This window comes from Filicampus tigris, chromosome 19 (assembly GCF_054856515.1).
Source record: "Filicampus tigris isolate MCC_2025a chromosome 19, RoL_Ftig_1.0, whole genome shotgun sequence".
Classification (NCBI taxonomy): Eukaryota; Metazoa; Chordata; class Actinopteri; order Syngnathiformes; family Syngnathidae; genus Filicampus; species Filicampus tigris.
Genome location: NC_141235.1, coordinates 7,925,556 through 7,939,164, shown reverse-complemented (window position 1 = coordinate 7,939,164; position 13,609 = coordinate 7,925,556). Strand labels below are relative to the sequence as shown.

At 39.2% G+C, this 13,609-nt stretch overlaps 2 protein-coding genes across 2 annotated transcripts; one reads left to right on the top strand and one right to left on the bottom strand.

Moving 5' to 3' along the window:
* Nucleotides 1-105: 105 nt before the first annotated feature.
* phf5a (PHD finger protein 5A) lies at nucleotides 106-2,946 on the top strand. Its single transcript, XM_086017424.1, has 4 exons — nucleotides 106-442; nucleotides 682-705; nucleotides 2,502-2,668; nucleotides 2,768-2,946. Exons 1-4 carry the CDS (start codon nucleotides 391-393, stop codon nucleotides 2,855-2,857), a joined length of 333 nt encoding a protein of 110 aa, XP_085873550.1. The 5' UTR covers nucleotides 106-390; the 3' UTR covers nucleotides 2,858-2,946.
* Nucleotides 2,947-3,155: 209 nt separating this feature from the next.
* On the bottom strand, nucleotides 3,156-8,551 carry tefa (TEF transcription factor, PAR bZIP family member a). The gene is made up of 5 exons (XM_086016470.1): nucleotides 7,945-8,551; nucleotides 6,861-7,193; nucleotides 6,457-6,677; nucleotides 4,876-5,087; nucleotides 3,156-4,560 (listed from the first exon to the last, which is right to left on the bottom strand). The coding sequence occupies exons 1-5, from the start codon at nucleotides 8,063-8,065 to the stop codon at nucleotides 4,539-4,541; spliced, it is 909 nt and encodes a 302-aa protein (XP_085872596.1). The 5' UTR covers nucleotides 8,066-8,551; the 3' UTR covers nucleotides 3,156-4,538.
* Between the last annotated feature and the right edge of the window lie 5,058 nt (nucleotides 8,552-13,609).

The following is a 13,609-nucleotide window of genomic DNA, read 5'->3' as shown; positions in this document are numbered from 1 at the left end:
TCTACAAATAATTTAGATATGAATTTTAGAAGAATAGTTTAACATATTTCTAGATAAATATCTGGCAGAAATAATTTAAAATGAGGTGCTGTGTTTTTATGTAGCTGAAAGGATATACGCGTTTGTGGTTGCGTTGTTTTTTTTTGCTACATTCAATTATATTTCATAACACACCACAAAAATGGTAAATTTTTTGAATATATTATAATTATAATAATAGATATACATGATTTTGGGGGGAAAAGACGTGACCACTAAAATGAGGGACAAGTAGCTGCAATTCCCATTTCAGGCACTAAGTGGCGGTAATGTAAAATCGACGTTACGCGGTTTACGGGTTCAAAGGTGAAAGTTGGTTGAGCCGCTACGCTAGGAGTACGTTAGCCAACAATGGCAAAGCATCATCCAGATTTGATCTTCTGCAGAAAACAAGCCGGTGTTGGTATGTGTTATTTATTGCCATGTCGTATACAACAATGTTTTTTCCCCTTGACTGGGCGTTCTTGGTCACATTTTAAGCGCGGAAATGCTATTTGCTAACAGTAGCAGCATGGACTTCAATGGAACTTAGCTTGGGGGTTAGCATGTCGAAGTTAATGTCTGTACTTGTAAAGTGAATTGTTAAGTGACTAAATAAAGTGAAATGAACTGTTGACTAACTGCTGTTTTGAAATTTTGCAGCCATCGGGAGACTTTGCGAAAAATGTGAGTAATTTTCGTATTTATCTCTTATTCTTTTTTTGTAACCACAAGCTCAATATGTTTATGCCTATTGTGCTGTTATACATATGGATAAGTACTGGGCCGCACTGAAATTAAAGTTAAACGACATTAAAAGTGTAATACTTAAATTAAGTCATGTTTTTAATATTTTTCTCTTTTATTCAACCGTTATTCATCCAGGTAAGACAATTAAAGCCAAAAATGTTCCATACAGTAATATGTTCTAAGCGGCCCCACTAGTCCAAACAGGGCATTCTTATTAATATCGCATTCGTGGGATATGAATTAATCAGCAAAATAATTTTCAGACATCTCAGGAGGCGGCCATTTTGCCTCTTGTGAAAATGGCGTCACAGTTGCTCTGGGCTCAAATAACGACCAATCACGGATCATCTGTTTCTGAGTTTGGTCACGTGATGTTCACGAGCTGAACTGTCATTGGCTGTTACCTAAGCAACTGTGATGTCATTCTCAGTCGACAGCAAGTGGCAAAATGACTGCCTTGAGATGCATAAAAAAGGATAGATTTCGCTGCTTAATTCATATTCCACAAACATCATATTAATTAGAATACCGTGTTTTCACTAATAGCGCCGCATAGAGCACATTGTAAAGAAATTGTTTGACTTGACCTCCTCTTTGAAGTGACACTTCACATATGTATGCCGTTTGCAGCAGACAAAAGTTAATATTTTACACACAGTTATGCCGAATGGAATGCATCTAGTGTTAATCATGAAAGAATGAAGCCATATCGTTTCCAGCCAATACTATCAAATAAGTCTACCGAGTGAGATTCCATTTTTGATGTGAAAGATGCAGCGTTGGATAGTCCTTTGGTGGCCCAAAATACACTTTAGAGAACGTGTGAATGTGTGGATCAGGAGGTGCAGCGACACGGTGCTCATTCGCGAGCTACACACACATGGACAAATCCTGGAAATATGCCCTTGTGCTGCTTTGGTCCGGCGTCTCAGCAGCTTAATTTACGAGTGCGGACTCCGCTCACATTTTGGACATAACACCCCACATGCTCTGCCAAGGATGGAGAAGATTTTAGAGGAAGCACAGATCCTCCGTCGGGCAGTTTGGTTAAAATTACTCGGCACGGTGTTTTTTTAAATTTGTTTTTTATTTTAATTTTTTATATAAAGTCACCTGCCTGGCATGTCCCATCTCAAAAGTGTAAACCACTCCTCATCCTTCATATGTTCACTGATCACGCGTGCATGCTTGCCCTTGTGCACACCGGGGGCTCGACCAAAGTTGCGTAAGTACACTTTTTGTAAAAATTGTCGAATAACATGCCAATGTGCACTTTGTTTGCTGTTTCTGCTCGACCCCTTGCATATTTTTTCAACGCATTATATGGCGTTGTTTTTCTGTGTCCACCTCCTCGTTGAATGTCTGTTGTCCGGCAGTGAGTATTCACACATTACCATGGTGGACCCAACATGGACATTGAAAATGTTGTCATAATTGTCGAAATATAATCAATATAGAGGTGTATTATTCGTCATGTTTTTCCAAGCTAAAACTAATTACTAACAATGAAACCACACATGTAAGATTAATGTAGCCGTCCTTTTAACATACAGTATGAGTTTCTGCAAATTGCCTTTTTTAAAAAAAATATATGCCTTTTATTCTTGAGGTCTTACAACTTCACTCTATTCATTTTTCAAATTGTAATTCAGTAATTCTCTACTCGTCCTAAACCAAAGAGCGTTACGCCTAACCCAAGTGTATATATTTGTATCTTTTTCACTCCTCTTCAGGCGATGGCAAGTGTGTCATCTGTGATTCGTACGTGAGGCCGTGCACACTGGTCCGTATCTGTGACGAGTGCAACTACGGCTCCTACCAGGGACGCTGCGTCATCTGCGGAGGGCCGGGAGTGTCCGACGCCTACTACTGTAAAGAGTGTACCATCCAGGAGAAAGATGTCAGTTGTCATACATTTCACTCCCATCGCGGGGCAACCGCAAAGCGCGGCTTCCACTGTCACTGCACTGACACTCTTGTTTGTTCTGTTCTTTCACAGAGAGACGGCTGTCCTAAGATTGTGAATTTGGGAAGCTCGAAAACAGATCTGTTCTATGAAAGGAAAAAATATGGCTTCAAGAAGAGGTGAAGACACCGTGGTCCAAGTCTCGTTTCTGGCAACGCATTTTTTTCGTGACCTCGATTTGTGAAATGATTTCAATAAAAGTTCTTTTATAATGCTTTGTCTAGAATGTTTTGTTTTGCCATAATTTAAACTGAATATTCTTCTTAGCTTTCTAGCGTATACTTGCGTAGAATTGATTTCAAGTTTTTAATCAATTCTATGTGGGTATGCCAGAAAGTAGATATGGAAATTGCACATCCTAACCTCTATGTTGAAGTCGTCATCTTGTATTTGCAGCTCTGTAGCAGAAAGGGCAACTAAGTCAAGATTTTCTCAACAATGCTTTATTTATACACAATGTATATACATGAATGTAACCACACTGAAAAAGTCAAGACGGTACTTAACAAAGATGTAACTATGAAAGTTTAAAAACTCAAAAAAGTCGATTTATTTCTGAAAGAAGGCAGTTATGCAATCTGGACTGTTGCAGAAAGCATGAGAGCTCATTGACCATGTCAACCTGATATTACACTGCTTGAAGGTACAGTAATGCTTGAGAATTCTACTTAAACTGTGCACTTGAATATGAATAAGGCTGGAAGTGTTTTGATATATCGAGGTATGTGTTAAGTCCACAAAATTCCAAAGTACATGCCTCATACCAACATGAAGTATTCCGTGCTAACAAAAAGTGCCGATTAGGAAGCGGCAGAGAAATTGAACAAGAAACAAGAACACTGGTGATGAAACAGAACATTCTTGGACTAAAATGTTTTCTGCTTCATAATACAATACTAATTGAATGAAGCGCAACAGTATGGACTAAAACATTTTTCCTTTTTTAAACAATAGTTTCAGCTTTAACCTTGATGTGTAATTTTCACCTCATTTAGGCAATAACATTTAACATTCCCTCATCATAAATATTAGAAATTGGAGGCAGGAGATCTTTAAGCATGTAACGATATAAAATGTTTTATATCGATGCAAAAGGGATTTAAAAAAAACAAACAAACGGACTAGTGCTTCTTGTTTTGTTCTTTTTTCTGGGAGTGAAACGATGGGGGATACAACTAGGTACCATTATAGGCAACAAGTATTTACATGACATGCATTGATGGAGTTTGTACAAGTCACACATAGCATTCAGACAACACAAGAGTGACACACACACACACCAAAGTGTGAAACACTCTGGTGTCCCACTTACCCACCACACACAAAACCAGGACAATGTAATTCCCTGAATAAATGTCAGTATTTTCCACCTGCTTAAATTTGCAAATTATAAAAAAAAAAGCTTAAATTTGGACAAAAAAAACCAAAAAACTATTTAACATAGAAAGAAGTGGAAGCAACCTGGAATAATTTGTCACCATGTCTTAAACTATTGCAATCGCTACATAAGTATCACCTATTGTAAATAATCTTGAAAAGAAAAAAGATGTAATAATAATAGTAATAAAAGATCATTATTGTGTCGCCACTAAAAGACGATCTCTTATAGCCGTTATGATAAAAGCACAGAACATGAGAAGCACTTGACTCAAAACTTATCAACTCCGACTGCTTTGCGCACACGTTGTGCTCCTCTTCTTCCTCCACATTGGATTTAATCTTTTTTTTTTTTTTTTTTTGCCACCCCCAAACCTCGCAATTTGATTTATTTATTCATGCTTGAGAAAGATAAATCAAGTGTGGTCTATAGGTCTTCTGGCACCGCACTTGAAAGAGAAGAGAAGAAGGGTGAGTGAGACGCTGTTGGTGTTGCCATTGCATCATGTTTCGTTTGTGAAATGACTTGGAACAGTTAACAAGGTGACCAAAACAGGAAATGACGCCCACGCTCTGGGCTGAAAGGGTCTTACTCTCCTCCCCCCAACTTTGTTAGGCAATTTTGCATGTGTGTATATAATATATATACACAAGTATGGCCAACAAAGAAGATTCCAAACAAAAGTCGCCGATGCAGCCTTGTGCTACAGGGAAGTCATTCACAAGAGTGTTTTTTTGTTGTTGTTTTTTTTTCAGGCCCTTACAATTTTCCGAATTTGGCCTCGTAATTTCCAACGATGTTCTTGTAGCAGCCGCACTCCTTGCGCAGGTCCGCCACCTCCGTCCTTAGCGCCGAGTTCTCGCGCTCCAGGAACGCCGCTCGCACGGTGATCTGGTTCTCCTTTAGCCTGCGGGCGTCACGTGAGCGCTTGGCAGCCACGTTGTTCTTCTTTCGCCTCTGCCAGTATTTCTCGTCCTAAAAGAGAATACCGCATTTTGTAACTTTTGCTTCACGTGGTTGCTTTGGTAACCCAAGCGGTGTGATCTAACATGACCGAACTGAAGGAAGATGTCAACTTTGCACGCTAAAAGCATTACAATGTTTTACAGTTGCGTGATCATGTGTCTCCTCGTTTGCAGTTTTGCTAGATTTGATCGCCGTGATTTTGGGAAGATCGCGGAACAGACATTTCCTCAAATAATGCTTCTTTCATGAAATAACCACACGCCAGGAAGAGGAAATGCGGGATGTCACAAGCCACAATTGAAACTCTATCCCGATCTCAGTTGAACATACCCAACTCCTGTTCGCCATATCAAACTGTTAAAGGGAAAGCTAAATTTAGATTTAGATTGTTCACCCAAATGTTTCATAGTCCTCGGTCCAAACCAATATTATAAGCCACAAACCTCTTTAGGCTGGGTTATTCTCAATAAGCAGATGGGTGAAACTTATTAAATTATTGGACTGTCTTGAGCACCGCCTGTCTTTCCTGTACAAAAAGTGGTACAAAAAGACAATATTTAACATTAATGGCTTGTTTATGCGTTCAAATTCCACAGTTCCAACTCATTCTATCCAGCTAATAACTATTTCCTTTTTAGCAACATTCTTGGAGAAAATATGTCTTCCCTGTCAACACAGTGGCCAAATTCATGTCAACAAGGAGTCACTCTATGACCGGAAAGGACTTGCCGAGTCATTGTGAGACACCAAAACGTCTTATCTGCGAGCGGAATGGCTGCCTTCGCTGCAATGCACTTTATCAATGTGGCAATTGGCATGTCTACGATTTTTAGTCAGGTGGCTAACATCTAAAATTATATGTTAAAAAATATATATTTTTTAATTTTTTTTTTTATGTGCAGTGTTACAACCGAGCAGTGCTTTAGAGCAAAAAATGTTGTACTCCAATTTTGGCTAGCAACAAGTTTGCTGCACAAAACTCGGTGATCGACTGGCAAACACATTGTGACGTTTTCACGGTGAATTTTGCTGTTCTGCTTGGTACATGGTACCCACTCTTCCTGTCAAAATACCACTTCAACTCAGGATGAGTCAACATGCAACTTTCTGAAATTCCTTAGAGCAGTGGTTTCCAGACTTTCTACAAAAAGTACCACCGAAAAAAACGTTTGACTCTCAAAGCACCATCATAATGAATAGCAGGAAAGACGATTTGTTGGGTCCAACTGTACTTAAATTAAACACAAACCACTCTTTTGAGAATCGCTGACTTAGAGGAAACTGGTTTTGCGATTCGTTCGGAGTATATCATGAGAGTAAAGACTTCAAGGAACATTTGCCATGTATGAAACAAAGACACCCCCCGCGCATTGCATACCTTCTGTTCTTCAGGAACAAATACTTTCTTGGCCTTCTTAATCATTGGCTGAGGCTTGAGCTCTTCATCGGTGAACTTGTGCTTGCGAGGGTCGAACAGGTCGCCCCCCGGCACACTCGATAGGACCAGGTCGGTGGGGTCCGGCTCATAGTTGACGTCAACCTGGATCTCTTCAGGATCGATGGCGTCCGGGGTCGCTTCCTCTGTATCTGTTGTCACTTCTGAGGAAAAACGACAAGTTCACTGTAACATACTAAGGAGCAAAATATTCAGCATGCAGTGACATTTTTCATTTCTGTTCAATTTTTTCCTCCGACACAATTATCCAAATTAATTTCTGTCAGGGGAAGGTTACACTTCAAAGAACCCAAGGTCGTTTTTCACCTTTCCAGTTTTCCACTGACCTGCTGTAACCTCACACGTGATGTCGGTCTCGCTGTTTGTGATGATCACCAGCTCCTCATCGCACTTGATCAGCTTGTCAACAGGCAGGAGGCCGACGGCCGGCTTGGCCTTCCCCTGCTCTGTCTTGACTGCGTCTTCTTCGGGCGGGGTGGCGATGCCGTTCTCCATGAGGAACTCCTCAAGGTCCATGTACTCCAGGTGGAAATTTTCACCATCGTAGGGGATGGTCTTCTCCCAGATAGCGGGGGTGAGGGCGGCCGACGGCCCCATCCCGCTGACTCCTCCGCTGAGGTCGGCATCGTCATCCAATCCAAACTTCTCCTTGTCAGTGTCTAACACACAAAATTAATAATTGTTTTGATTGCTCAAGCCAGAAGTCATTGCTTTAAGACCGAAGCATTGTTTTTGACTGCACTGCCATTCTAACTTATATTCTGATTTTGGAGGATCCATTTTTCACATTTGTCCTCTTTTTTTTTTTTTCTTTGTCCTAAATGGTTGGTCAGAGCAAAACTTGTTACAGACAACTCTGACTAGCAAACACGTAAGAATTGCTCCAAATAATGCTTGTGGCGCAGTTTTATTGCGTTTTTGTATTGAAATGATGGTTTTCACAGAGTTACACTAATGTTTTTTTCATGTGCATTGTCCCTGTTCTATAAACAAATACATAAATATAGTGGTCATAAGTGCCTAGCGAACCCAGGAGGACAAACTATTCATGGTTTTGATATATAAAAACAACCCAAATATACATAGGTCAGCAAGTGCGTTGTCACAAGGCCGTTAAAGAAAAAAAAACTTGGTAATGGTTGCCTCTCTACAATTCAAAGACATTTTTGAAAGCCAGGTAAGTCTTTCAGACAAGCTTGCAGGGTGAGGCAGGTTATAGAAAATGTACATTGTGTTCCACATCAAACGGCCTGACTAAACAGTATGCACAGTGCCGCGGTAATGTTCATTTTATCAAACCTGCTGTTGGTGAATTTTCTCTTAATTTTCGTATTTTTAAGTCTTTTTTTCCCCCTCTTTCTTTTTAGGTTTGAGCACCCCCCGTGTAACCATATTGACATGGCATCATACCGTCATCACCGGCCAGGATATTGGGCGGAGGCATTTCCATGATTTTCTTCAGAACAACCGGGAACGAGGTGGGGGCCCCGGTGGCCGTTTCCAACGTGACGACGATCGGTTCCACCGACATTTTCCACTCGCTGTTGACGCACTTTGCACGCGTTGAAAAGAAAAACAAACAGGCTCTCCGCCTTGTTAACTTTTGCTCCGCTGCAAAACGAACACTGCCGGGTAAAACCCTTCGCGCGTTCGGTTATCGGTACAGATTAGGACAATCTACATTCGCCGATAGTGTTGATAAGCAAGGCGGACGGGAGGTTTTGGTGTGCAGAATAAGCCGCACCCCGTCCCTGTGCTGATTGGTTGAAATGTCATAAATATAAATGAAGACAACTCTGCGATTGGGCGGGTTTACGTGAGGAGCCAATGGGAGACGTCGTATCAGACAGCAGAGTTGTCATTGGTTGACCGAGTTATATATGTTTGGGGGAGGGGCATACAGTTGAATGTACTGTATAGGAGACGCACGTTTGTATTTGCACACACAGGACTGAGATACCAAACGGCTTAAAGCGACATTCTTAAAAAAAAAAGACAATAAATAATTAATGAGAATTGAAACCTCGTTCTTTTAACTGGTCCATCTGCTACTCGTTAATTCATTAGTAGTAGAAGTGCATAGCATATGTTATACAGTATACTTGTGGGTGGGCCAAGCGCAGCGGTCACATGGCGAAACATGTGCAGCAGTCGGTGTTACATGTCAACATACCAACGGTGTCATGTTCCAAACATGCACGGATGGAGGCGCTGTAGCGCTCAGTGACGGGGCTCGCAAGAAACTGCGAAGTTCGACTCGTGCAACATTTCATCAGCATACAAATACAGTTGACAATGAACACAGTCTAATGGTCAAATTACCAAAATGTCTTTTACATACCTCAGCAATTTGGCTAAGCCACACTGCTGACCTTTTTATCAAATAAATTAACATCATCCATATTTTATAGCACTTCTCTCCTCATTTGGGTCATAGGTGAACTAGACCAGTCAATTGCAGGGCATAGACAAACAACCATCGGAAACTCATATTCACATCTATGGACAATAGAAACTCCACACAAAAAGGCCGTAGCCCGGATTTGAACTCATGAACCTCTTAACTGTGAGGCAGACATCACATGACATCATTTCTGGTGCTACTCTAGTTGGGATAAACAAATGTTGAAAATGGGAAGGAAGGGAGGTGCTTCTTAAATTTTGCCTATGTCAATGTGACTCTCGATTTGCTACAACACAATATGATCAAAGAAGTCAAAAAGTCACATAAAAACTCTGCCATGCCTTAACTTCACTCTTCGGACGTACATTTTATTCATCCCATCTACATCTATATATCTCAGTAAAATTGAGCCCAAATTGAACCCCAAAAATCTGCGAATGGGTGACTCCTCGAGTGGCGAATTAAAAATATGCAGCAAACACGATAATAATCTAGATTATTATTTTAGAAATGAATTATTGTACTTATCTGCAGCTAATTGAAGTCACCAAAACATTAACAGCTCTCGTTATGAAGCACTACTTTTCTCACAGAGATCACAAAGACAAAGAAAAATATTGTAAAATGTATACCTCTATGATAGTGGCAATCAAACCTCAACATTATTAGCTTTGTAAAGACAAAATATTTGATGCTGCTCTTGTATTGGTTATCATTTTAATGTGTAAGATGTCATAATGATGTTGCAGGTCTGTGTATGTTGTGCCAGAAACACAAAAGATCACTCAAAAGTACTCAAAGAAATAAAGGGCAGACGGCATGCATTATTGCAATCGGCGCCATAACAGAACACAGCAGACTATGATCAAGGCAACCAGACCATATTATGCAATTTCATCAATCAAATAACGAACTTAACAGCAGCATGAAAAACGTCAAAACAGTACCCTAAAAGTGTTGCATATCTGGTGGAAATGTTAAAAGCCAGATATAACATTTTATGATTATATTCAATGCTTCACATCCAACTAATACTTTGTGAAGATGGGACCAGCAGCTGGAGTCCACCTCATGTAATGACATTACCTGACTCTGATTCCATTTTTTTTATTTTTTATCAGAGGCAGCCTTGATAAGCAAAAGCAAAAGCAAAACAGCCACCTAGTGATTGAATTGGTACATTACACGCCAGAAAACAGCCTTGCATTCAATCACTTCAGAGCACACTGAATTGATTTACGTACACTTTAATCTAATATCGACCGCCACAGCAGTAACTCTTACTTGACTAGATGCAAAAAATTTTGTTGGAGAACATTTCAGTGTATTCTATACTTTACGTTTTATCCTTAGCTTTTCATACTACTGTGTACTAATAAATAGGTCATGTAATCATATACAGTATTTCCCGTTCAATTTGGCTTTAAACCACATCACAGCACTATGTAAAAACTTCGACAAAGATAAGTGATTTCAAAACTTTTTCCACCATTAATTTGACTTTTAAACTGTACAAATCAATTAAAAAAAATATATATATATATATAGATACATATATATATTTATACGGCCCAAAAGTTCAACCTTGTTTTCATCAGGCCAAAATGCATTTTCACATATTTTCAAGTGTTTTGTTTTTCTTTGTAAAATAAAGTACCTGTCTTTCCACCCAGCCCCATAGTCCAGACATATAAACTCGGGAGATTGTTGTCACGTGTACTTAACAGGCAGTACCGGTACTTGCCAGAGAAATTCCTGCAGCTCCCTCAAAGTTGTATTTCGGCCTCTTGGCAGCAGCTCTAACCAGCTTTCTTTTCTTTTTACCAGTTTTGGAGAGCCGTTCGGTTTTTGTAATGTCACTGTTGTGCCATATTTTCACCACTTGATGAGTCTATCTTACCTGTGTTACCATGGAGGTAAACGGTATTTAATACCTTTATTTTTGTTCTCCAGATTGAAACATTTGAACAATGTGATTCCTATGATCACGCAGTAAGTGGTAACTATCTGCTTTTAGTTTGTGCTAAAAGCTGTTTCTCCAAGTGACTACGACGACACCTAAAAAAATAATAGAACATCAGAACTTTAATCAGCTAATCAGAGGCACTTTAAGTGATGACAGGTGTGTGTTGATTCAGAACACAGTCACATCCCCAGTTATAAACGGGTTGAGTTGGTTACCTTCTTTCTTGAAAAGTTGTCATTTCTTTTCTATTGACCTCTACAGGTTATAAATCACATCAATGGTGGAAAAAGCTTTGAAAAAAAATCTCTGGTATGCTTTTAATATCACAAAATATTTGCATTTGAACAGAGGTGTGTAGACTGTTTATGTGGGTGTGTAGATACATGTATACACACGATTGAAAAGACGATTGGATATGTATCTTGATACATCGGGTATGATATGATTCAAGAACGGTACATTTTCATGTGGAACGATTCGATTCAGTGGTATTATGATTAAATTCGGAACTTTAGCTGTAGCTTTTGTCATGTTTATTTATTCATTTGTTATGACGTGTAAAAGTACTACAAAGCCAGACTTTTCCAGCTAATTAAATTCAAAGAAACAACTAATCAACAGCAACATCAAAACGATTTACACAGAGATTTATACCTGGTGTGGAATTCTCACAATAGACGATCCGACATGCATCGCGGTACATGTTGTGCGATACGATTCAAGGACGATGCATTTTAAAATGGAACGATTCGGTTCGGTTAATCAAAACCGATTAATCAAAACTGATTTTCCGATTCAAATTGTTTTTCACTACAACCCTCATATACCTTATGTATATAATGTACCTTATGCATGTGTAGGTCGATACGGTATATATACACATACACATCCGTAACTGTACACATAGTGGCTTACAGCTTGGAGCTTATGATCAGGGTTATGCAACGGGGACACAATGATCCGCTGCCATTTCTGTTCATTTTTATAATGTTAACAGGGTGTATTTAACATTACAGCGCAAAGTGGGTGTGTCTGTATTTGTTTTCACTTACCATTTGGGTCAAAGCTCGGTAAAGTAAATGGAGTTTCCAGAAAAGCTTTGAATATCTCTGGGATGTCTGCTGTAGTCATGTTTGTATCATTAACTCTTGGACGATTACAAAACAAAACGTTATTTGACTATAAAATGTCAAAATAAAAAAAATTCAAAATCAAATGGGCAGAGCAACTTCAGAGTCCTTGACAAGACTGACAGGTCTGCAGTTAAGGGGAGGAGAAATGACTGAAACTTTTGTCAAATTACACGCGTTACCTAACAAGGACCGCCCAAGTTCAACCAGGGCCAATCAGCTGCTCGCATTTCCGAGAATGACAATCGCAAACACCGCCTATTGCTTCTCAAATGTTTCCAAGCAGAGGCGGTCAATCGCAAAACTGTGTCGAGATTACTTAAGGGAAAAGAACGGCACGCTGGTTGCATAAATCGCGTATAGTTAAATGTACACAATACAGTTGACTTGACGGTTTAATGCATTAGGCATCAGCACCATCTATACAGTGCTTGTAAAATGGAAAATGTCTTGTTTGTGTAAAGTGAACTAGGGAGATTACGAAACCCAAGCGTCAACACCCTTCGTGATACAATCCATTTTTGTTTTTAATACTTCCTCCTGATGTTTTCTGACTTCATTTTTAATTCCCCCCCGAACAATAACATTTTCGTTCATTATTTTTTTCATTGCACAGCTGAACATTTTTTAAATTTAATGAAAAGGTTGAAGTGCTCTAAAATTAGAAATAGTATGCAAGTATGATAGTAAAATGACAATGAAATGAATACTCGCTTTTGCCTTTTTCTAAAAGTGTTTATTAAATGCTTTCAAGAGATTTGGTCCACTTGAGTATTTATTAACTTCCAACCAGGGAGGAGAGAAAACAAAGTCAATAAAACATAAAAACAAGAAAACCAATGTAATGATAAAAAAAAAAAAAAAATAAACAGTACAAAATGAGAGACCTTGTTTATCCACTTCTTTACAACCCTGGTTTCTATCTTCTGATTTTTGAAATCAATTCAAATAACCAATAATTTCTTCGAACTGATTGACATGATTCAATTCGGGCTCTGCGGGTGGGTTTGTACCAGCAATCAAATGAAAGGGAGACGTGGTGGTTGCTTACATGAATAACAGTGAAGTTTGTACCGTGTGGCTTGGCGAGATGTTGTTATCATCAGAGATAAACACACAACCTTCTGTCAAAATAAACACTTGAGAGGCAAAAATAGCTAGATGGAAAAAGTCAATCATTTAACCAGCAAAGTGCTGTCAACTTCAACAAATCACAAGTGGGCGGGGGGGGAAAAAAAAAAATGACATGAGTAAAATAACATGACCCATACCTCCATAGGGTGATTGCAAATCAGTGCACAGGAGGAGTTTCAATTGAAATACAAACTAAAATATAGGAAGGTGTGGTTCGATTTACCCAGCTCGATTAACTCTGCCAAGCCACTAAAAACACAGCTCCACCATCACTTATCTAAATGACCATACCGGGGTGCTTAAGTATTATAATAGGTTATCAGGTATCATATACTGTACTGTATATAGTAAGCAGGGTTATACAATCAGGGTATGTATCATTTTTATAGGTGTGCTATATCAAATAAGGCGCTATGCAGGAGTATATAAGCATCCGTGTAT

What these genes read in the sequence shown, in the direction of transcription:
- phf5a (XM_086017424.1), top strand. Translation starts at nt 391, where the DNA reads ATGGCAAAGCATCATCCAGATTTGATCTTCTGCAGAAAACAAGCCGGT. An exon ending in CGGGAGACTTTGCGAAAAAT is followed by an intron (nt 706 to 2,501) that starts GTGAGTAATTTT and finishes ACTCCTCTTCAG; the next exon opens with GCGATGGCAAGTGTGTCATC. An exon ending in GTACCATCCAGGAGAAAGAT is followed by an intron (nt 2,669 to 2,767) that starts GTCAGTTGTCAT and finishes GTTCTTTCACAG; the next exon opens with AGAGACGGCTGTCCTAAGAT.
- tefa (XM_086016470.1), bottom strand. Translation starts at nt 8,065, where the DNA reads ATGTCGGTGGAACCGATCGTCGTCACGTTGGAAACGGCCACCGGGGCC. An exon ending in TATCCTGGCCGGTGATGACG is followed by an intron (nt 7,194 to 7,944) that starts GTATGATGCCAT and finishes TTTGTGTGTTAG; the next exon opens with ACACTGACAAGGAGAAGTTT. An exon ending in GAGGCCAAATTCGGAAAATT is followed by an intron (nt 4,561 to 4,875) that starts GTAAGGGCCTGA and finishes TTCTCTTTCAAG; the next exon opens with TGCGGTGCCAGAAGACCTAT.